The sequence below is a fragment of the Equus asinus genome, chromosome 22, assembly GCF_041296235.1.
Source record: "Equus asinus isolate D_3611 breed Donkey chromosome 22, EquAss-T2T_v2, whole genome shotgun sequence".
Taxonomy (NCBI): domain Eukaryota; kingdom Metazoa; phylum Chordata; class Mammalia; order Perissodactyla; family Equidae; genus Equus; species Equus asinus.
The window spans coordinates 32,183,182-32,208,126 of NC_091811.1; the positions used below are offsets into that span (position 1 = coordinate 32,183,182).

At 37.2% G+C, this 24,945-nt stretch overlaps 1 protein-coding gene across 15 annotated transcripts in view; it reads right to left on the reverse strand.

Moving 5' to 3' along the window:
• The window catches only part of ABCC9 (ATP binding cassette subfamily C member 9), a 123,483-nt gene that overhangs the window by 15,224 nt on the left and 83,314 nt on the right, over nucleotides 1-24,945 (reverse strand). For all 15 annotated transcript variants that reach the window (XM_014832427.3, XM_070493959.1, XM_070493961.1 and 12 more), the window contains 9 exons: nucleotides 22,719-22,948; nucleotides 21,607-21,755; nucleotides 21,327-21,396; nucleotides 19,147-19,304; nucleotides 15,680-15,772; nucleotides 11,148-11,250; nucleotides 2,571-2,672; nucleotides 1,867-1,987; nucleotides 474-604 (listed from right to left, as the gene is read on the reverse strand). In XM_014832427.3, the coding sequence (XP_014687913.1) occupies nucleotides 474-604; nucleotides 1,867-1,987; nucleotides 2,571-2,672; nucleotides 11,148-11,250; nucleotides 15,680-15,772; nucleotides 19,147-19,304; nucleotides 21,327-21,396; nucleotides 21,607-21,755; nucleotides 22,719-22,948 (1,157 nt within the window). The remainder of the gene's footprint in view (nucleotides 1-473; nucleotides 605-1,866; nucleotides 1,988-2,570; nucleotides 2,673-11,147; nucleotides 11,251-15,679; nucleotides 15,773-19,146; nucleotides 19,305-21,326; nucleotides 21,397-21,606; nucleotides 21,756-22,718; nucleotides 22,949-24,945) is intronic.

Genomic DNA, 24,945 nt, shown 5'->3' on the forward strand with positions numbered 1-24,945 from the left:
GCATTTTGTATATTGTTGGTCTAATAAGTATTCCATTTTATCTTAGAAGTGATGATTTTTTAATAAAAAGTATAATGAGTCAATTTTTTTCTGTACACTCGGTCTTCTTAAAGTAATGAAAATAAATCATTTGGGGACTAGAGTTAGTACAAATGCAAAAGTTCTCAAGGGGATGTCTGGTATGGTTAAGAGCCAGAAGGCAGAAATTTTGAAAAACACATGTATTGTTGACTTTCCTGATCTTCATGGGAGACTAATAAATGGCAATAAACTTAGAGAACGTGTATTTGATCCTGATCCTATCTCTCCCTTTTCTCGTTCGTGTAGATAATCTGACCTGTAAAATGTAGGGAATATTGTGTGAGCCCAGTGAGAATATACTTGGCTGGGATGTCTCAATAGCTTAGGTGGTGACAGAATGGTTCCGTCAGAGGTTTTGTATGAAATAAATCAAATGGCAGTAAGCTCCATACCTTTTGACCAGGTTTGATGTAAGCCTTGACGTGTTTAAGAACAGGTTTCAGATTATTTTCATATCTGACACACAGATCATGAATCTTGATCTCCCCTTCCTGTGGCCAATGTTCTGGAACTTGAGAAGGATCTGGGGGGTAGGGGTGGAATAGAGGAAGACAGAAAAAGAGAGAGAGAAGGAGGGAGGAGTAGAAAGAAACACACACATACTTACATACTATACATACAAACATATACATTTTTTTCTAAATTTAAAGTAATACTGAACAAAATTCTGTGGGGTTTTTTCTTACATAAAAATTACATTCAGAGTAAAGGCCTTTAGATTAAGAACTTTTAAAATAGTTTTTTTGGTTTGTTTTTGGAGCATTAAACAGCATTAAGTCTCTTTAGCATTCCATCACTCAATTCTATTCAAGATAGTTCATCTATGAATTGATTCATTTGTTCAGTCAGTAGGTCATCAAACATTTGAGTGCTCAAAATGTGAGAGATGTTGTGCAAGGCGTCGGGAATATGGAGATGAAAGACATGCCTTAGGTGCTCGCTGTGTCCTGGGGGAAGAATACAAGTCAGCGTGTATGGTACTACATGGAGAGCCACATAGTGGAGACCAATCTAAGGTACTCTGGGAGCACAGATGGTGCTAACCCAAGGGTTCCAGGAAATTTTCAAGAAGAGATGGTGCCTGAGATAAATCTTAAACAACGTGGGATGGGGAAATTTGTTTCAAATATATACAGAGAGAAGAATAAAGATAAAAAGAAAGCATAGCACATTGGTACGACCAGAGTGAAAGGTGTATGGATAGATGAGAGATGAAACTGTATCGGTGGGTAAGAGTTGACTAATGAAGGGTCTAGTGGTCTTAGCTAAGTTATCTGGATTTTGCTCTTGAAGACCTGGATAGTTATTGAAGGATTTAGGCAAACGAATGCATTTTAAGCATGAGATTTGCATTTAAGAAGTATTATTCTGTCCTCAGTATTGAATTTCCTGCCAATTTTATTTTAGCAAAGCCGAGAATTTCAGTCAGTATTTTAAGATCCAAGTTTCTTGACATTTAAGTTAATAAGGTCTTGAGAAAGAGAACATAATAAATAGTTCATAGTTTAGACTGGTAATTAATGTAATAAAGTCTAAATATTTTTATAATTCTCTTTAAATATTACTAAATAATATCTATTTGGACTCTGGCCGTATCCAAGACTTTTCAGTCCTAAAGAGTCATATCATTTCAGGTGTACCTAGTCGAGCAAAGTCAAGATGAGAGGGGATTCTCTGGATATTGAAGTGGAAAACAAAAACAAAAGTAACAATGCATCTGAGATACAACTGATATTCGTATAAAATAAATATATAAGTGAAACAAAATAATATTCAGAACAATACCCATGGTGCCTTCATAGTTCTCAGACTCCATCGTCAAGAAACTGTTTACTTTCTTCACTGCTCCCATCTGGACCTCCAGGTCTGCTAAGTTCCTCACAACCCAATTCAAATAGTTGGTTATCTGTGTCAGGTGCCAAAAAAATTAACATATTTCAAATGAAGTAGTAATTTTTGCAATCACTGGATATTTGGAGATAGAACGACTTGGACCATTCATATACATCATGTGGTACAATTCATAAGTGCTGCAGGATACCAAAGACCAGAGAGGATGTCACGGCACAAAGTGGGCAAAGAAGGTGTCTGCTCTTCTTCAAGGGGCCTCAAATGTCACTGTTTTATGAAGTCCTGATTTCCCTGCACAACAGATAGTTGCATGTAGCTCTGTTTGCACTTATCTCATTCCTATTCATTATTTTAATGTCCCCAAATAGATTGTCGATCACTCAGGACAGGGTTCCCAAACAGCTGTGGGGGTGCTCTGACCATAGTGTTCGAAACGTTTCTAAAAATTAGTTCACAATATCATGCTATCCATGCTATCACAGAATGCTGGGATTGGACCTAAATCTACTATTATTTACAGGATAGTATTTTGTTATGAATTTCAAACTTCTCTAACAGCCATGAGTAAGAGTTGATAATAACTACGGGAAGTACCTCCAACACTGAACAAAAAGAGAGAGAAATTCATGTATACCTACCGTAAGTGCATACAGAAGACCTAAGCCCACCAATCCAGAATTGGAAGACCCACTAATGGATGCAATAGAGGCGGTGAGGACAATGCAAGCTCCCAGATAATCCTAAAAAGGAGTAAGAGAAAATGTTAAAAGATTTTTCCCAAGTTCTTAAACCAAAGATCCCCATCAACTTAGAGAGAGGATCACTAAGAGACTCCATGTCACTCCTTGTGCATTCTGTTAAGTTTCAGAGGAAACTAAGATACACAAGAATGATAGCTCACACAGTTAGGGCTGGAATGGGAGCGATGCAAGGCTTTCATTATATCCATGTAGATATGTGTTCAGAGAAGTTAAATACTTTGCCAGAAATTAAGCTGTAATTTGTGGTACAACCAGGATCAGACATGGTGCTTCCCCTTTTCCCCCCTTTCTACTGCATTTCGTTGCCAGAGAGGCAATTATTTTGGGACTTGATTTTCTACATTACATTTCATGCCTGCTCATGTCAGGGTTGGGATTAGCTCCTTTGTGTGCTTGCAGGCCCTTGCAGAAATGTGCCTCTCATTAATTCGTTGGAATTTGTATTTGAACTTGTGGTCAACTATCTGACCTCAGAGTCTGGGACGTTAAATCTACAGATTTCATGGAAATAAGACTAAGGGTACTATTGCTCCTAAATTAGAAGTATGGGCATGTCTTAGAGTATCTGAATTGTCTATGACTCAATGATAAACTCTTTTGTGAAATTTTAAAAGTTCATTAAGGCCAGCTTTACACTCAAAGGAGGGATAGGGGACATCTGTCCATTTTCTAACACCCGCTTCCTTCCCCATTTCCCAGCACTCTTAGGTATTGTTACGTCTTTTCATTTGAAAAAGAAATCTTAAACACTTGTCATACTGAGGTGTCATACATCCCAGAAGCAGGTAGAATTTCAAGCATGAACACTTTCTAGAATCATCTGAAGTGTCACCTCACTGGTAATGACCTTTTCTAGCTAGATACATCTCTGACCCCTCTAAAAAAACACAACTAGTAACTAGATGATAAGACTTTAATTGCAATAATGGAGTGTTTAACATACTGAAGTCAACAAATGGAAGTTTCTCAAATCAGCCCCCATGTGCGTATTCCTACCTCTTTTTAAAACAGCTCCAAAGATCAAATTGTTGGGGAACAGTCGCTGATCTCAGAGATATGAACCAGAGATCTGGGTTCAAATGCTGGCTTTGCCAATCACCGGCTAGTCAAGTCATTTCACCCCTTTGAGACTCAGTTTCTTCTTTGGAAAATAGAAATGATACCCAATTCACAGGGATTTTGAAAGCAATAAAAATGTTACATCCGTGTTAGATTTCCACACCTCCATGTATCAGGCTGTCTTTTTAGCCCTAGATGACTTTCAAATGTTTGAAGCAAGCTTAAAAATTTGTGGGCACGATAAACATCAAAGGTTAAAATAGGCACTAAAATTTGATCCTACAATCGTTCCCATGATCTTTACAAAGAATAAAGAAAGAAATCACGCAGAGCTAATCCCTGAGGCAGTGAATTCCACAGGGGTAGTAAATACTTCTTTGAATTGCTTCTTCTTCCCTGTATCCATTTGTTAACAACTTGTGAGATCCCAGTCAGACGCTTCTTTTTCCCTTTATTTGAAGCAATAGCTACACGGATGCAGAATCTAACCAGGCTGGGCTGCTCTTTTTTATTTTATAAATGCCAGTGTGCTCCCAAAATACTTCTAAAATATTTACAGCAACGTGAATTTTTCCTTCCAGCTCTCTTGTGTAAAGTTAGTACTTTCAAAGTTATCTTATAAATTCGTTATTTCCATATTACTCTTTCAAAAAACACTCGTAAAGATTTTCTGTGTTAAGTCCCAGAAACTTAGTACCAGAGGACACTTCCAGCAAAATGTTCCTGGCTTGATATAAAGAAACATGCCATGCCGCTTCTGAGAAATTTCTGTGGGCAACATACATGTTAAGGGCTCGAAGCACGGCATCTTTTTATTAATTTCTATTCTCCACTTCCACCCAGCTGACCTCTTTAGGAAGAAGAGCCACATCCATCCATCCATCCATCCATCCATCCATCCATCCATCCATTCATCCATCCATTCATTCATTCATTCATAAATTCTTTTAAAAGTATAAGCCTTCCTTTCGTGGACCCACCTCCAGCTCTGGAGCTGTTCCCTATCCCATTGTTCTGTTTTATTTTCCTCTAAGCACTTAAAGCTATCTGAAATGATCTTATTTGCTTATTTGTTCATATATTCTTTGTTTATCTACTCTCTCTAGAATCTAAGTTCCAAGAAGACAGAGTCTTTGTCTAAATTTTTACCACTGTTATCTCCAGTCACAGGAATAATGCTAAATACACTGAAAAGGTCTAGTAATTCTTTATGGAATAAATGACTGGATAAATTCATCCCTTCATAAAAACATTCACTGAGTTTTTCTATGAGCCAAATATCTTCTAAGTCAAGACTTCTGAGTTTTTTAAGGATTCCTATGAATCATTTCATTCTCCACTAGTCCCTTCTCCAGACTTTAAGAGCTGAACATGTAAAAATATTACAAGGATGCATTTCTGATAAGGTGAGAAATCCAACATGAAGTTTTAGGATCTTTAATCCCCCACTTAGGACTGTAATATGACTGTCTCTTAGAAAGCTTTGCTGTGCGTAGTGTTAGGGGTTCTTTGCTGTTCTAAAGTGAAAAACACTTTAGGCCATGAACTTCATCATTCAGTTCCAAATTATTATTTTTTTACTATTTTAATTGTGGGGGAAAAAACTCATAAAACACTGTGTTCTATGTTACAAAGACCAGATCTGGATAGGACTAGAATAGAACAAGACAAACCAAAAAAACAAAATAATTGCTAAGTCTCAATAAATGGAAATTAGACAGTAGGCCTAATATAAATATTACAAAAGAAATGCAAAACCTTATGCACTCATTGTCTCTCTCTCTCTCTCTCTCTGTTAAATTAATTTACCATGGAATTTTTATATCCTATATTGGGCCCCGAATTCACCTATTATACGGAAATAAATGGTAGATTCAATTAGATGATAACTTAAACTATTTCCTATTGAATTAAAGTGGTAATAGATAGGTAGGCCTTATCCCGGCAATAGAGCCAGCAAGAGAAGTAAAAACAGGTGAAGAGAGAAGACTCATTAATAAACAATGTATATTTCCTGGGTCTCCTTCACATGCTTAATGTTTTCAAAACTACTTGTAAGGTTTTCAGTATGATCATTAGACATGATTATTTTAATTATTAGTACAATAAGTAAAATATACCAAAATTGACATGTAAAGATAATGTATAGAGACAATGTCTTTGACATCTCAGAATAAGGCATAGCTTTTTGAGGTACATTTACAGCAAATTTTTCAAGGGATGAATCCATTTTCAAAATCTACAATCTACTAACTTCAAATAGATGTGAGAGCTTAGAGGCCAATATGTCTGCAGTTTAGTATCCATAACATAGTTATTTTATTTATTATAAAAATATTCTTTCCACTTTTTGGTTTTTTAGAAAGTGCTATTCATGTCTTCTTTTAGTTACACCAACTAGATACTTTTCAGCTCACTCCTGGATTATTATCACCACTCAAAACTGTTTTTGCTAAGGAATTGGAAATTTTCTGCAGGCATTTGATCAGAATCTTACCTTGATCTGCATAAGAGAGGAAGCACTTTTGTGCATGATGTTTATCAAGAAATCTCATAGAAAAATCACTAAATTCCAATAAGTTTCCTACAGATAGGACAGGAGTACAGAAATGTGAAACTGATTGATAATGTAGGAGCTGACGTTAGCTCCCATTTTCCGCTTCCTTTACCATTAAACGTAACAAGTTTAATGAACTAGAAAGTGGTTTTACAGTCACACCTTTCCTTTCCTCTCAAATATGTGAACAACAAAATGGCTTAAAGGCAATAAATTAAGAAAAGAGAAGCAGATAGTCTGAATAGCTCTCACACACAGCAAATACTTAGGGATCACTAACAGCACTCATTCTATTGCTAAGGCCTTGCACATTCTAACCAATCAATTCAATGAAAACACACCTGTGGTCAACAGGATACAATGGAATGAGAGATTCAACGTAGACAATGGAGCTACTATGTATGTGAATTGCACACTCTCAAAGAGAGCCCACCCCAGGCCATTTTAGCTGTAGAGTGATAAATTATAAGTTTCATTGAGTTTGTAAATTCAATGCTCCTCTCCAGAAGGAAAACCTTTGATTCTCATGTCAAAACAGAGGCCTCTTGTCAGATTTCTAGCAATTCAATGACATCTATCTATATGTGGGATTATAGTGAAATTGTAATTTTCTTTAAAACAGACTTGTAAATAGTTAATAGCAACACAATCTCTTTCCTTCACACAGCCCTTGGAAGTACAAATCTACAGGACCACCAAGTGTCTGGGAGAATATATTACGGCCTCCAGATTACAAGATCAGTGCACACCTGTCTATCCCGGAGTTAGGAACACCCAGAAAAGTTCTGTGCTGTTTCACAGAACAGACTCTCGTGCAAGTTCATCCTGAAGACTATTTTCACTTTAGCCTGTTGATTCTAAAAAACTTTTTTTGGCTTCCTGATGTGAATTTTCTTTTATCCTTTCACCACACAGCAAGACAAAGCCTTGGAAAGACAGCCTTTAGATAGAGTTACACAATTTTTGCAAATGGAAACACTGATGCCAAAGAACTGGAATTGTTTAGTGCAGAGGGATGAAGCGAAAACGCTGTGCTGAACAAAAGAACGTAAGCAGCGTTCAAAGGTTAGAGTGGAGTGCCACACTGCACACAATTGTGGCCCACTTCACTCCGCACTAAGAGGAAAAGCACTTCCCTCAGCTGCCAGAGCAACCCGGGTGGTCAGAGTGTGGCTACTTTTCCACCCACCAAATTATTTTATTCTTTTAGACTCTCATCCTTTTTGATTTGAGTGTGCTGTGACCTTTATTTTTTCCCAATTCAAAATGAATAGGAAATGAATATGGGGGGTGGAACTAAATCTTCCATAGGGAAAACTGTTTACCCAGAGAAAGAGAATAACTTGGGATTGTCTTAACTCTGACTTACCATGACCAGGAAAAGAAGAGAGAGCTACGTATTTAAAAAATATCAGATCATAAACAAAAATTGGATGAGGCTCAAGGATCTTCCCAAATTCAACAAAAGGTGTTTTTACTCTGGTTTCCCTCTCTTCCTTCTCCTTGAGATTTTCTATCTATAGAATTCAATGGGATTGCTTGGGAAAGTTAGAATTGGGAATGAAGAGAAAGGGAAGAGCCTCAGAAAGCTATGGTGAGTTTTCTCCTCTTTCTCTCCAGTAAGGTGCTGAATCGCTGCATTCGAGTTGGTGAAATCCCCAGATCTGCGTCAGAAAATCTTGCTTGCCTCTTCTGATGTATGCCCAATGCTGTACCTCTCCTTCTACCAGGTTAGTTGTGTTTCTGCTGTAGGAACTCCAAGAATATTTGCTGTAAGCAGACATTTTTGTTAACTTAGTAAGTAAAATGGCAAAGAACAGGGAACAGAGGGGGTTGTGTTGATACTGTGGATAAGATCCATGCAGCTTCACTGGGCCAAATAGAAGTTTTCATTACCTATTTTTTAAAAATGACTTACAAGGCAGAATATGTCCAGCTGTGGGGTTCAGAGAGCAGTTCACACCCTGGTCTCCAAGGTCCTGTATCTCAACATTCATATTTCTGACGCAAGATCCATTTATTTCAAACTGGAATTGTGTCTCCGGTGATGCAGACACGTCCACAGAAGCACAGTAGTAATGAGGTCATTTACATGTGTATAATTGGGAGAAAGGTTATTTCCTAATAGGAGTGATCTCTTTTATTTATTCAACACTCCCACTGTGGCCTATGCTCTTGGGTTATAGCATCTATATTCAAACAAATATTCTAGTATTCTAATATTCTAAATATTCTGGTTCTAAAGAAAACTCTCAGTGTACTCATAAGAACAGAAAGAGAGTGAATCTCGTTTTAAGTTGGATCTCAGGGATTGTCTAGAGGAGAGAGAGAGAGAGAGAGTGTGTGTGTGTGTGTGTGTGTGTGTGTGTGTGTGCATACCCATATACACTTATCGACACTAAATACAACAGACAAAGGAGACAAGTCATACAGAAAGGACTTTGAACGCTGACTTCTGTCAGCAGTTATGCCTGAAACTTTGCAATAAATCAATGTTTCTTATCAAAATTTATCTTTACCCATCAGAAATAGGAGCAAAAGATGCCTTAATTTTTTGGACTGGTTTTTAAGGGAGAGTTCTGGTATGAGACTAGACAGCAAATCTTAGAAGGATTATAACAGAAAACAAAGAAAAGACATAATAACAAATGTATTATAAAGTAACAGAGAGAATGGCAGATTCTGCCCTTTCTGTTGCAGATATTAGTATTTTCTTTAGGTTGCTACAGGTGGAACTAGAATTCTTTTATATTCCGGTAGGTCCAGCTGCCTTTTCACGTGGGGGTTAAAGCAGTGGGTTGTGAGTCAAGTAAACGGGCCCGTTCTGAATCTGGCTGCTGTTCCTCTCTAATTTTTCCTGACCTTCCCTTTCTTGGCAGTCTGAAGGGTCTAATATCTTGTCTTCTGGCTACAAGAATGGAACATATGGTTTGCTTGAAGATGCCTGTTAAACACTTGTCCATTAACCTGACAGTAGGAAGTGCTAAAGAGCAGAAACAGAAGTCAAGTAAGACACTCACCTCAGGCCCAAAGCAAACACACTTGCCCCCTGAAAACAGACTTGATCTCCAAGTTTAGGAAAATCAAGTACAAAGGCTACTACTGACATTCTTCCCTTGTGATTTGGGCACATTCTTTCACTAAGCTACTTTATCATTAATTCTATTATTCAGATGATTGTTTTTTCCTTGGAGAAAACAGAAATTTAAACAAACAAACAGAAGCTTAAAACAAGGATTTAGGGTCCAGATAGGATCTAGGAATAATGTTTTGGTTTTGTTATAAATCCTAAGCAACACTTCACCTGCCTTTATTGTGTAGGTAATTCAGGAGACATTCTGTCCTGCCCCCACAGCTACCTAGAAAGAATTTCTTATCAACAACCAATGCTTCTATCTGAAATCTGTGAAATATAATTGTGCTATGTTGCCGAATGATTTCTACATAGTAACTCATACAGTATTAGAGAATCTCTGTAAACCATGAGAAATCACGACAACTAAAGCTCACGATTCCATATCAATCTGTATCCATCCATCAACAACTCAGATTTTAACTTGGGCTCCTTCATTTTAACCTTATCAAATTCCCTTTTCCACCTGCCTTCTTCGATCTATTGAGTTTTGAATGAAAGCCTGCAGACAGTAGAGATGCTTGATCAGTGGAAGTGAGGTCTAAGAATGGTAGAGATAGGGTCAGCCCAGGTGGTGTAGCGTTGGGTTCATGTGCTTTGCTTCAGCAGCCCAGGGTTCACGGATTCAGATCCCAGGTGTGGACCTAGCACCACTCGTCAGGCCATACTGTGGCGGCATCCCACATAAAGTAGAGGAAGATTGGCAAAGATGTTATCTCAATGACAATCTTCCTCAAGCGAAAATAAATAGGAAGATTGGCAACAGATGTTAGCTCTGGGCCAATCTTCCTCGCACACACAGAAAAAGAATAGTACAGATAAAGCTCCTTTTCCTCTTCACAAATGGATGATTATTTTAAAAAAAAAGATTACAGTCAACTCATCATTACCACCATATGAGCTTATTCATACTACAGATTATGCAGGCCAGTCTGCAAACTATAGTCTCTTCCCTCTGGAACTTGCATCTCCTCTGTCTCCTACTTCCTACTCCAGCTGGCTGGCTTGATAACCACTTACCAGGGCAGGTACCGTTTCCATTCATTTATTCATTCATCCATCCATTCAAAAGATAAATTGAGTGCATTTGCTAATCAGTGAGCTAGAGGATTTATATTATTACTTTTTAATACTAACACTCCCATGAGGAAAAAAATTTTACTGCTATTTTATAAATGGGGAACTGGGACTCAAATAAATTCATTAACTTGCTGGACCAAGTCTGCCAATCACAAAGCTGATGCTGGTTCTCCTACTTCATATGGGAAAGAAGAAAGCAGTAGTTGCTTAATCGCAGTTTTTTTACATTTTGTGCTAAGGTGATCCTAAATTGACTTAAAACATGAAAAGTCACCGTCTCTTCCAGGCCTGTCCAGCTCAGTGAAGGAAATGAGTGAATCTGTTTACTTGTCAAATTTGCTCTTTTGAAAAAAACCCGAAGTTATACAAATATTTGCCATTCCATTAACTTATGTAATCTAGAGACTAATGAACATGAAATGAATTTTTGCTGTTTGGGCTATTTGTGTTGCCATTAGCTAAAACATTACAACAAATTTCATCTGTAAGATAAACAAACCTGAGCTATTTTAAAGTCCAGAAAATGTGAATCTCAGTGGAAGACTAATTTTTACAACTGGCTCCCTCTTTGCACCAGGCCTCCTTTCTGTTGGGCTTCCATTTCGAAATCATGAGATGAACGTACCGTTCTGACCTCTAGCCATCTGTTGGCAGCTGAGAGAAATAAGTAGGCAATGTTGTTTGTGTCTGTCAGTTCCAGCATACGTTGCTTAAATCTGGTTTCATGCCTGCAGAAAACAAAAATATTATGATGTTAGCCACACAACAGGAGAAATAATAAAAAACAGCCACACTTACTACTACACTATTTACTCAACATAGTGACAAACGGCTGGGATGAATGACTAGTAAAAGGACTCCTACTTCAAAATAAAGGCCAGCTGCTACTGCTCTGCGGCACCCTGACTTAGAGATGGTGTGGTCCCGTGTTTCTTTCCTTTCTCAGACCCCTGCTGCAAAAAGGAATCTGTCTGATGACAAAGTCCTATTAAAGATCATTTCATAAATTTCCATGTAATTATTGTGGCCATGAAAACGAGGCATGACCTATGTTGCAAGGGCCTTACAAAAACCAGGATAAATTGTACAGAAATGCAATAGGTTCTACCTGCTTTTTATTGCATTTATTTTACGTTTCCAAATGGCACAGTTAGAGTTGGGTGCAAGGTGCTGGATGAAAACCAGGGGAGACAGGAAACTATGCATTTGTAGCAGACAAATATATACTTTTAAATTACTCTTTCTGCCTGGTGTTTTTGGGAACCAAAGAAGGAAACTGTGGTGACAGGAAGCAGAAGATGGGAGTCTTCGGAGATGGCAGATGTGCTTGTTAAATAAGGTATCTTATGCTCCAAAGTTCAAAACTATTTGTAAGGATGGTCTTTGCACAAAAGTAACTCCTGGGCTGCTGTACTAACAGGGTTCTATGACATGTACAGTTGAGATATTTATCCTTGACCAGAGGAAGGTCATTCTTGGTGAACAATATAATCAGACCAAAATCTGTGTTGCAAATTAAACTTCTAATAAAAACGTTATCCATTTGAACCTGTGAGCCATGCTCTCATGGACACTCGTGCTAAATGTGAGAAAGCTTTCCTAAATCATAAAATTGCCTCTTTTCATTTTTCGACTGTTTTCTCTGAATAACAGTAACAATGGAAAGCTGGATAATATAATTAAAATAACTGGTTTGAAGGCTGGAGGAAACACCAAATCGGAATGTGGTTTATTCGTTCTCTGCGCCATGGCTAGCCTTGTATAGACCTCCTGTCTACGCGTTATGTTTAGAAGCAACAGTCAAATTTCATCTGACAGCCCAGCGGTGATTCCTGTTTGATAAAAGACTGCCATAAGTCCCCCAAAATCTTCAAATCAATTTGCAAAACTTTACAATAAACCATCACTTATATCAAAGAATGAAGAAGTCTTGGGTGGGGTGTTCCCTTGGCCCCTGGAGCCATCCATACAGGCCAATATAAAGCAGATACTTGATATCTGGCCAATCGATCTGATCATTCCAATATGCCAAACCACATAAATCAGATAATTGAATCAGACAGCAACATCTGATCTACAATAATCAAAGGATTCTACAATCAGAGCCAAATAATTACTTCACTTTGAGTTATGTAGCCTTGACCCAAATGCCATGCACAAGAGGACCTGCACTGAACAGCAACACACTGGGGCAGGACTAAGCAGTCCGAGGAGCGTGACTCCCCTCGTGATGATCCTTTTAGAGATAACTAGAGTGAATGATTAAAAGGTAGGATGGTTTACAGGGTCATAGGATTTACTAAGATAGTGGATACGAACTGTAAAGACATATATCCATGTAAGGGCCATTCATTCTGTACTTGCAATGTTAAGTAGCTTTTCATCTACTCCTTCAGAAACATTTAGCAAGCACCACCTCTAAGTGAGACATTAGAATATATATGAACAAGACAGGACTTCTGCTCTTGAGAAGCCCACTGTTTAGTGAAGGAGGTAAATATGGCATTAACAGGCAAGGATGGCACAACACAGAAGCTAGTTATAATGGCATTATGCACAAAATGCTACATGAACGTAAAGAAAGGGGATGATCTCCACTGACCACAGGATCAAGATGGTAGGGAATAGCGTGGAGGGTGGGGAGAGAAGGATTAAGCAAAGATTCACAGAGGACTGGAAGGATGGTCTGTGTGAGATTTTAAGGGATGAGCTGAATTTTTCAGGTGAACAAGAGAGGACAAAGCACTGGATGTAATGAGAACAAACATGAGCAAAGGCACAGAAACAAGAAAACTCAACATGTTCAGGGGCTCCAGACAGGGTCCTCTCCCTAGAAGGTGATGGAGAGATGGGAGGTGGGGCCAGCTGGCCCGAAGCCAGTGGATTACATTTGAGATGAACATCAAACACTTCATTTTGACAAAGTGCTTTGTCTGGGACTCTTCCTACTCTTTCTTTTGTTTTGGGATATTGTTTCAGACACACTCTTAAAGAGTTTGTAAATGGAGTTGGCAAGAGTCTGAAGCAGCAGTGAGAGGGGAGGGGTGGAAATGCAGCGAACATTCTTTCTGTGTGTTTCTATTTGGCAAGAAACTTTCTGTTTTCCTAATGGAAACTTTGACACACTCAGTCTGTATCTTTTCATCCACATCCAGCTCATCTTCTGAACATTCTTAGACCTTTATTCTGTCAGACAAAAAAAAAAAAAAAATAGGAAAGGTCACAGAAATCTCAGTCTAATTTAACTGTGATACTTTCATGGTAAACTACTTGAGGGAGTTCGCTGCTCCATGTGAGTACACCACGAACCCTGAGCGCAGGGGAGGAAAGGCAGCCTAATCAGTAAATAGTAACTTTCCAGAAGAGCTGAAGACTCTGGGGACTCTGGGTAGCCTGAAAAAAGGGAAGAAATGGATGGAAAAAAATGTTTGATTCCTGACCACAAGCACCAAATGTAAAGATTCTAGAATTTTATTTGTGGTAGCGGGATCCTCCCCACATTTTCAAACTTCCTTTGGTTTAACAATGCTGATATTTGTGATATTTAATATTTATGTTGAAAATGAACCCTGGAAGAGCTAAATCTGGGTGACGATGATGCAGATGCTTTTATATAAAAGTTGGTTTGTCCTTTGTTTCTTCCAATCAGAATTCAAGCCTTGAAGGTTAACACGTAATATCTTGTTCTTCTTACAGCAACCTAGAATTTTCCTGATGTAAAACTAGGGATAGTCATGCTAAATTCTGTTCGTGTGTCTAGGGAAGAAGGTAAATGAAAAATCTAAAGCTGGATTCTTGGTCAAGCTTCTCTTTCATTCTAAACTGTCCTCATTTCCTTCAAGATGTTTTACCTGATTCTAGTCCTCATCACTCTTAGAAAATGACCTCAGCTTGTTCTTCAGGGAGAAAATAGAGGCTGTTTTATGTTCAACCCATCAACTTCCTACTGTTCCATCTACCAGCTTGCCTGAATCAATGTTGGTAAAACAGAGTAATAACGCAAGCTTTTGACAGTCATTGCTTGCCCCCCACCTCCCATATTATCCTACCTGTTTTCTTTGAGATATTCATCTGGGGTGGAAATGAAAGGCTATAGCTTTGTAGTCTTTATATATCCACAGCAAGAGTAGTACCTAGCATATGATCAATACTCAAAGAAATTAATTTCAAAGGACTTGCTTGAATAAAAATGTAATCTTTAATACGGTGCACTCAATGAGTACAACTGGTCATTGATGACTACTATTAGAATATAAATTTTGCCTTAAATGCACATTCAATGTCAATAAATAGTTTTGCCATCTGCAATAAAAAGCATTGCACATTCTGATGGGAAAACACACCACTACAGAAAGTATGAATGTTTCCTTATGAAACCTATGTAGATTTATGTAGAAATTCTGTCATACAAGTTACGGATGATTGTATCTTTATATTCCACTTTTTGACTCAATTTTACATATATAATATATTCAATCTCTGATTGAAATCAATACATATTTGCATTTATGGTTGCAGAAAGATATAATGATTTAAGATGTCAATTTTCTAGATTAAATGAAATATTCAATGATGCCACCTTCTTTTCTGAGTTTACGTGATCAGGGAAAACAAGGGCAGGTAATTTTTTAAGTGTTAGGTAAACACTCCTAATCAAAAGCTTAGGTTATTACCCTGTTTACCAACATTGAAGAAAACTGATTAAATCCTAAAATAATTTCGGTATAATAATATTTCTTTTATTATTATTCACACATTTATTTTAACTTATTTATTGAGTGCTTATTTGCTAATCACTGTGGCTAATGCTTAACATGCATCATATCAATTAGTCCAAGGACCCTAAGAAACAAAACTGATTTCCCCATTTCACAGATGAGGAAACTGAGGCTAGGGAATTTAAGAGCCTTGTGTAAATCACAGAGCTAGTATTTTTCCAACATGGTGCTTCAGTCTTTCTTTATTCTTGTTAAAATTTCAGATGATTAAACTCTAACTCTGATCATTTATTGCCACATTTTTCTTACTTCTAGTTTAGAACACTGCCACACACACAGTGGCCATCCAAAAAATGATAGCAATTATCAGTGATTTGTAAGTAAATATTTGTTGATGATTTAATTGCTTAATCAACAAAATGAAAACATGTTTACTCACCTAAATGCCCGAATGGTGGTGAGCCCTTCAGCTGTTTCTGAGAAGTGGCAAAGCAGAGGGAGCTGGGTGGTATCGTCAAGTTCCTGGAGGTCCCTAGGACAGAAAGAAGTGCAAAAGTAAACTTGACATGCATTCAGACTCAAAGATCTCTGTGTTCGTTCTAAATTAAGGTTATTACTTGTCATTGCAACCAGTTTCCTTTAGCATCCAATTAACAAAAACTTCAACAGCTTACAATCTAAAGAGGAAGAGAAAGATGGGTACCTAATGAATATGGGTCCATGCTGAATATAATATGTTGTACAAAAAATATCAGCTTTGTTAACAGCTGAAGTAAACTGCATGGGAACACAGAGGAACGAGTAATTAATTCATATGTAGGAGATGGTACTATTTTCTTTGAGCAGGTGGAATTTAGGGCAAATCTTAAACATGAAGAGGGCTTCAACCAAACAGACAAGAAGTGCATTCCAGGTAAGGGGACAAGAAGAGCACACACAGAAGACTAAAGAAGCTGGCAAATTCAATCTGCCTAGTGCCCAGAATTCTTTGGAGATGTTGTAGCGGGAAAAGGCGGTATAAAGGATGGGTGGGACTAGACTGCAGAGAATCTGGGTGGACTGGAAAAAATCACTGAAGACTAGAAATAAAATGATCAGAGCTGTGCACGAGCAACATAACCTGGGAGACAGTGTAAAGGATGAAAGAGAATGAGTGAGTTACGGTAGTCTATATAAGAGATTGTTTTTAAGTTCTGAATGACTGTGATGCTAACGAGAGTTAAAATTGGGGAAGGATTGTGAGATGGTCTCCTGGAAGTAGCCTTCTAAAGTGCTACAGTCAATTAGTTGTTGCACGGTGAATAAGATAGGAGTCAAATATGACTTGGTTGTTGCTTAGCCAACTTGGAAAATGACAGTGCCTTTTACACTGAATAAAGAGATTTAAAGAGAAAGACAATGAGTTTGCCTTTGGCCACAATGAGATTGAATCCCTGCCTTCATGGAACTTCTATTCAGAGGTCCTCCAAGGAGATATATATATAGGCTGTTCAATAAATGCAGTGAATGTAATCGCCTGAATCTGATGTTTTCCTAAAGATGCACACTCATGACAACTTTTCTTTAAACCATAAGCTAACATTTCTAGAAGATAGGCTAAGAGTTATATTGTGTTTCAAAACATTCCTTTTTTTTCTTTTCAGTCTTGTCTTCTGCCCTTCTCTAGGTCTTTGTGGTCCAGGGCACTAGAGTAGTAGCATTGACATTCACCTGCCAGAGTCAACAGAATTGATTAGACTGTTACATCATCTTCAACAATGAACTCAGTCCGTTCGTGGCTGCCTATGTGGTTCCACAAACAAATGCAAAGTCTTTTTTGAGTTACTAAAATGGATTTGCTCACTTTAGCCACTGCAGATGAGGGGAAGAAAAGGAAAAGGGGAGGAAGAGAGTGAATATGAAGGAATGCGAAGTCTGCTATTTTAAACCTAAGTGGCTATTTGTAAATCTGACACAAGCGACAGGTGGTCACTACATTGAGGTCCGTAGTGAAAGGAAAAAAATTAGGAAGGAGGAACCTTTGTTTACAGGACTGTATTTTATGAAACCACCAAGGTGAGGGTACAGCTGGATCTTGTATTTTTGTAAGTAGGAAACGCTTAACTTACAGAGCTAACCACACATGAGATCTTTGATTTTCCATACTCAAAATGTCATGGTATTTCCTGTTGCTAGTCCCCCACTTTAACTCCCTCTGGTGTTTACAAAATAGTTTGTTAAGTTGCCTGAGTTTTTCAACATGGGTGAGTCCTGCAGAGTCTCAGCATCTAGAAGGGTCTTTTCGTCTGTGAGATTCAGTATCATATGGTCATATTTGATAACTTTCAGAGAATTTCAAATAAGAACTGTTTATAATCCATTATCAATGTTAATTCTTTAAAAATGATCATCTCCTCCATATTTTGGTTACTCATTATCAATGCTAACAGATTGTTCTCTCTTAGAATGAACAAAATTCACCATTCGAATTTATAATGGACTAGGAATACTTGCCCAGCCTTGGCCCTCAATCTGTATTGCTAAGAGGCAAAAATAGGCCCAAGCGAGTATGTGATTGAAGTAAGACACAATGGTTTGATCTTAGTGGTGAGAAGGTAAGGATAGATTTGAAAACAACCAGGAGAAAAGAAGTAACTGAACTTTTCCGCCCCTCAGCAAGTAGCATCAGCAATGATATCAGGAGACATGAAAGAGTGAATTTGATGGCTAGCCTCTCCCTTTTGCTCTGAATTTGCTACAAGAAAGGGAATGAGGCTGGGGAGAAAAAATACTCTAGATTTCATATAGATCTCTAATATTTGAAGGACCCTAATTCATAGCCCTGAGGGAGAAACCATTATATTTTTTAAATTAAGAAATGTTACATGATATATTCAGAGGTTCCCAACTATAATCTTGCCTTTCCTTGTTAGCTTCGCCAATTTTTCATCTTCCCTGCACTCAAGTCCTATTAAATATTTTCAGTTTACTGAATAAACTCAATATCTGCCTTCCTATTCCGGCACTTAATCCACATATAAGGGTTACTTTATATATCTTTTATCTTCCCAAGAGACTAAGTTTCTTGAGAACAGGTTCTTGTCATGTTGATCTCATCATATGCCACATGGCTCACAAAATTATTTGCAACATAGTAAATGCTTAACAAGTGTTTGTTGAAATAAAGTAATTATGCTATGATACTATTTATAGCAGGGCTTCAAAGTTAAACTGGAAAGTTCAAAACAAGTGGTACTACATTCTATTTAACTCCTCAACATCTCAGCAAATGACACATATTATATTAACAGAAGAATTTAAAATTCATGGCTTTCTTTTATTTATTTGGCTGGATATTCAAGTGCATGTTAAATGATCCAATCTGAAAATTTCCAATCTGTTAAAATCATAGCACTGATATCAGACATATAGACAATATTATCTACTTTTATAGTCATGACTCTAATGTACCTCTTTAACCATTTTGACTTCTACTAATTCTTTTACAGAATGTATTTTACACGTTTGAAAATATTTTACTATTTTTTCCCACTTGTGAAATCTAATGATATTAAATCACTTTTCCTTTGGGACTATGCTTGATTTCGTAAGTTTTATGTCAATGTCATGTTCAGAAAAAGGATCATGGAATGAAAAATTTGGCATAGTCTGTAAACTCAAAACTCAGTAGATCAGTCCACATGTTAATATACGTCTGGGGCTATATCAGCCTTAGACAACCGATTACAGAAAAAATTATAATAGATCTGCAAATGAAACATAGTATCAGGATATGTTTCATCCTGTTAAACATAGGTTGCATCTCCAAATTCCATAGCTTATCTTGAAAAACACTACAGTAAGTGTGGATCACAGTAAATCACATATATAGGCTTTTGAAGATGAAGAGAACACTGTTTTACTTACTTAGAGGCCACTCGGAAGTATTTCTGGATAAAATAAAAGGCGACCCCAAGAGGCACAAGAGCAACCAGGAACACAGGGGTAGCATAGGAAATCATGCCAATGGCAGACAGGCAGAGCAGTGTTGAGCGAGTTAGAGATTCCAAAGTTGGAGGGATGTGCTGTTAGGAAGGTAATTTGAAAGGAAAATGTTTTAGCTCAAATAAAGCATTGGATACAATGCAACAAAATATTCCTTTTATATTTACACCAAGTTATACAGTTAGTTACATAAGTAGTATATAAACATTTTCACTGTAAGCAATTCTCCACTCTTTGAACTTCACTCACTTCCCATAGTTTAGTATATTTATCCATCTGTCTACCTATCTACTTATCATTTGGCAGTTATCTACCTATTTATCTTGGGGCTTTTATATAAGTGGCACTATACTATAAATCTTATTTGTCGACGTGTTTATTTTACTGAACAGGATAGATGGCAAATCTTCTCACGTCACTATATACAAATCTACTTCTTTTTAATGGCTGCATAGTATTAAAAAACATATTTAGCTATTCCTCTATGGTAAGATATTTAAATTAATTTTCTGCAATTACTTACTCATATCCTTTGTGTGTTTCTGGTTGGTTTATCTTCCTTATTGATTTTCATATGTATATTATGGATGTTTATCCTCTTTCTTTACATATGTTGTCAGTTTTTCTCCCAGTTAATCTTATTATATTTTAAATTTGACTTTGATGCTTTTAGCTCAATAGAAGTTTGAAATTTTATACAGTCATTTCTGTTGGCCTTTTCCCTTATTGTTTCTCAGTTTTGTGTCTTAGACCTTTCCCACCTCAAATTCTATAACTACTCTTCTGCATTTTATTTTATAGTTTTGTGTTTTTATATGGCCATCTTTATTCTATATGTATTTGCTTTATATTTTATAGATAGTTAATTTCTCCACATCCTTTATTAAAAAGATAATCCTTTTCTTACTCATTCAAGGCACCATATTTATCCGGCTAAATCTTTATATATGCTGGCGGTTTTGAATTCTCCATTTTGTTCTTTTGATCTGCTTGTTTTCTGTGATCACCAGAATGTTTTAATTTTATAGTATTTTTTTGGTATCTGATAGGGAAATTCTCTCTATATATACAGGATTCTTATGATTTCCAGGATCATTGGATCTCTTTTCTTCATACTGAGTTTATTTATATTTTCATAGTTCTTGTTGTTCTTATGAATGGAACTTATTTTTCACTTAATTTTTTAATTGATGTAGAGAAAGTTACTGACTTATATGTCTTATGCAGATACTCTGCTGAACGAATTGTTTTGGACTCTCTAGGTAGCAATCGTATCATCTTCCCAATAAGGACTGTTTTGCCTCTTCTTTTCTAATACACATTCTTTATGAGGTGTTTTAGGTGCAGTATGACCTGACACCAATGCCGCGAAAACATCAAAATTTTTCGGCATACTTTTAGTCAGCTGTATGCAGCAAGCCTTCTTTTTCTAAAGTGAGAATAATTTAGGTGTTCCTAAGCCACTCTGGAAAATCAGAAAAGGCAAGGGCTGCATTTGATGGATTCTTTTCTTGATCCTTTTGAGGGGTCTGTGCTTGGAGTGATCCAGTTTCAGAGTTGGAGGTCTTTCATTTCAGAACAAACTCTAGAGGCCTAAGGATCTAAGACTAAACTGGGCATCCTTGGAATAGTCCCTAAAATACCACACCATCTAAAGCTTCTCTCAGTCAGGAGCCAATCCTGTGAAAGTAAAGGACATCTAAGATGGCTTGGCATTTCATCCTTTACTTCTGGGAGACACTCTGCATCAACACTAAACTTTTAAGAACTTTATCATGAATGGAGATACAACATTGACCAAAATCATTCCTTTTTGTAATAAAAAAAATTTAAATGTTATTCTTTGCTATTTCTCTTTACTTCATGCTGATTCTCTAAGTAGCCTCTTCTATGTGCATAAATTATTTTGAATTAAAATTTTCCATGAAGATTTTATCCTAGAAATAATTTATGCACATAATATTGACATGAATACAAATAGGCTTTCATTTAAGTTTTAGAAATTTTCTATTATTAACAGGAATCACAGTTTATTTTAAAATGCTATTTAGCTTACACTGAGAAATTTGTTTTTGAACTTGGAAGCAACTCAAGGCACTCACCTGATCAATGATATTTGTATCAGCTGAAAAGCGATTGAGAATCAGTCCCAGGGGTGTGGTATCGAAGAATCTAGGCAATGAACAGATTGGAATGTATGATAATGCTAGACTATTTGGAATGTGAGCACTGCTAATGGACATCCTGGAGTCATGAAAATGAAGTCTCTACTCAATTGCTCAAGAATTGATTAAAATCTTTAAAATTCCATATTTCACTTAAATTTTAAAATGCATGTTTTTATGATTTGTGTACGGGAGTAAGAAATAACTACTTTTTTACCTTATCGGTCCAAGAATTATCTTATTTAGGAGATTGTGATGAAGATTTTTGGCAGCTGTGAGACCCATCCATTCTACAGTGAGAGATGTAACCAGGCAGAGGAAAATACCTGCTCCACAAAGTATGCTAAATCCAGCCACGTAGTAGGTCTAAAAGCAACCAACAAAAAATACATACAAAATTAGCAACTGAGTTTTTTCTTCCTAGAACACCAAATATCCAAGTCAGACAGTACTGCAACTTCATTATCTTCATTGCATTGCATCATTGATCATCATTCCATCAATTTAGACAGCTGAAGGAGTGTAGTTCTTGGAGACTCAGGGCAGGATCCCCACCCACCATAATCCTACAGCCAAGTCCTTGCTTGCTTCCTTCGCTCTCTTTCAAGGTTTGCCTGAGGCAGATGAAGCGTTAGAGTTTGTTTTCAGGTTTGAAATATGCTTGGCTTTCTACATTGTAGAGCTCATTCTTCTTTTTTTTTTTTTTAAGATTGGCACCTGAGCTAACAACTGTTGCCAATCTTCCTTTTTTTTTTTTTTTCTGCTTTATCTCCTCAACACCCCCATACATAGTTGTATATCTTAGTTGAAGGTCCTTCTAGTTGTGGGATGTGGGACGCCGCCTCAACGTGGCCTGACGAGCGGTGCCATGTCCGCGCCCAGGATCCGAACCCTGGGCCGTTGCAGCAGAGTGCATGAATTTACCTACTCGGCCACGGAGCCAGGCCCGAGCTTCTTCTTCTTATCCCTAATAAGAATGACTGGCTAATACACTGGAATAAGCAGCTAAAATAAAAAACCATGAGAACAACAACAAAAGTCCCATGTGAATGTTATACACACACACACACACACACACACACACACACACATATCATGTGTATACAACTCCCTTGCATCCAAATCGAAACACTATCTTTAGCTATTTCTTATGATAAGCTTTAAAGAATAAAAGTGACAATAATAGATTCCATTTTCACAGTTTATTCTATTTCAGGCCCTATTCTAACTAATACTACAAAAGTCCTATATTTAGCATCTAACTAGATAAAAGGGTATCACTGTGAATCTCAACATTTCCTTGATGATTTAAAAACAGAAGCCATGTACCTGATCAGCTTTTCCGGTATTGTTTATACTGTACTCCGAGGTCCATGTGGCCAGCCAATAGTCTATAGCTACAATGACTGAATGCTTCAAAAGCTTAGAGAAAATCATCAGGAAGAGCAAGAAGAATCCTCCAGAAGTGAGGTACCGCCAGCAGGTTCTCCACGGCATTTTAGTCCTGAGCCTCATTACAGTGGACATGTTATCATCCTCATCTTCTTCCTCCTCTTCCTCTGCACACAAAAACTTATTTATGCCTCACACAGGCAACAGGTGAAAGAATTTGTATTATCTCACAAAAAAGCATATAAAAATCTCCTTCGAATTTATAGAAATACAAGTATTAGTCTTAGAAATTTTAAATGCTTTTAGCAGAGAAAAACCATAAAAACGAAGTGAAAAGTGAATTAATGAATGAATGAGTGAAAAAATAAACAAAATCTGTGTCTAGATGAGATAATTTGCTGATTTATTACACATCAAAATTGACTGAAAGTATAGACTAGAAGTTTACCAAGTTATGGAAGGAATTATGCCGCCAATAAAACCATGTCTGGCCTGCAAACATTTATCATTTTTTGAACTCTAAATTTCTGGATTTGTAAAACTGCACCAGGAGGAAATAGGCTCTGAAATTTGTGCATAGCCCAAGAGGGCGTAATCCATGCTTGCTAGGGCCCATTTTAGATGTGGTCATGGAGGAACATGAGCAAGGAAAAGCCTTCCAGAGGGAGAAGCCAGAGGACAAAGGACAATGGGCAGGGATTTCCTCTCAGATGTTATAAACCATCTGGAAACTCCAAGATGGCTATCCTAAGAACTCCATTACAAGGACAGGGAATTTTGGCATTTCCTGACCAGCGAAATTCGATCATTTCTATGGTGCAGTGGCCGTTGTGCATTTCCCATCCTTTCCTTTTGCAAAGGCGGTTTCCACGGCAGTTATCCTGTATGTACTCCACTGCTGTATATTGAGTAGGTTGTGGGGAGGAAGGGTAGAAAACATGTCTTTGGTTTATAGGTCATCAGACCACACAGATCTAAATATGGATATAATGGGAAGTCTAAGCATCGCCAAGGATCCTATGATTTGAGCTGAATGCAGTAAATGAACAAGTCTCAGATAATCTCTCCTTTGGTAAGGATGGGTTCAACATGTGAGAAGGACAAGATTTGAAATCTGCCATGAACAAAGAGGTGGACGTTTGTAGACTGCTAGCTGTTTTCCCAGTGTCCATTCTCTGTTTGATATTAGTTGAAATTTCAACTTATCTATGGCTGTCAAGCTAAAAACAACATTTCTTCACTTTCCCAGTAGCTAATCTGTCCATGGGATGAAGTGGCCAATGGTAAGTAGTAGCTATAATATGTGCAATGACTTTTCTTCTTCCCTTCCTGGTGGCTTGAACAGACGTAATGATAGGGCCAGGAGCAGCAACCTGGTAGATAATACGTACTGTACTGGGCTCTTTCATATACACTACCTCATTTTACTTTATAAGGAAAGTATTATTGTCTTATCTTGCACCTGAGAAAATGGATTAACACAGCAAGCCCAGGGCAGAGTCAGCATCTCAAGTGGTATACTCACCACTGGAACACGGGAGAGAGTAACTGGCACGAATCCAGTTTTAGAGTGCATTAGAAACAATGAATTTTGAATTCTAGAAGCTGAGGTCTGTTTATAGGACCAAAGACTTTTTAAAAACATTTTTAAATGTAAGAAATTGAAGTGCATGATCCAGTCATTCATTCATTCATTTACTCAAAGAGTATTTGTTGAAACACTGAATAGTTATCATCTGAAATGTAAAGGTAGTACATTTTGGTGTCCTATGGCTTGAAACTATAATTTTCTCTGTTTCTATTAAGTGGCTTGTAGAAATGTAATCTTAAGCAAAAAGTGTATAGGAGAAATGAAGGAGAATGCATTTACTCTACAGACTTCAGTGTGATTTATCTTACAAACTTCTTGGCAACAAATGCTAAGGCAATGTAATTATTTCATCTCATTCCTCAAATTCCCAGTAAATCATTTTTCCCCACTATAACTTACTAGATACCAAAAACCGAAACAAATGGCTTTCTAATTCTCTTGACTTTCACTGCTATATTGTCATGAAAACCCCATGAGGACTCACAGAATGATTCAAGTATAAATATTTCAAAACAGTATTTTCTATTCCCCATTTATTGTTTATTTTTTAATTTTTGTTTTTTGAGGAAGATC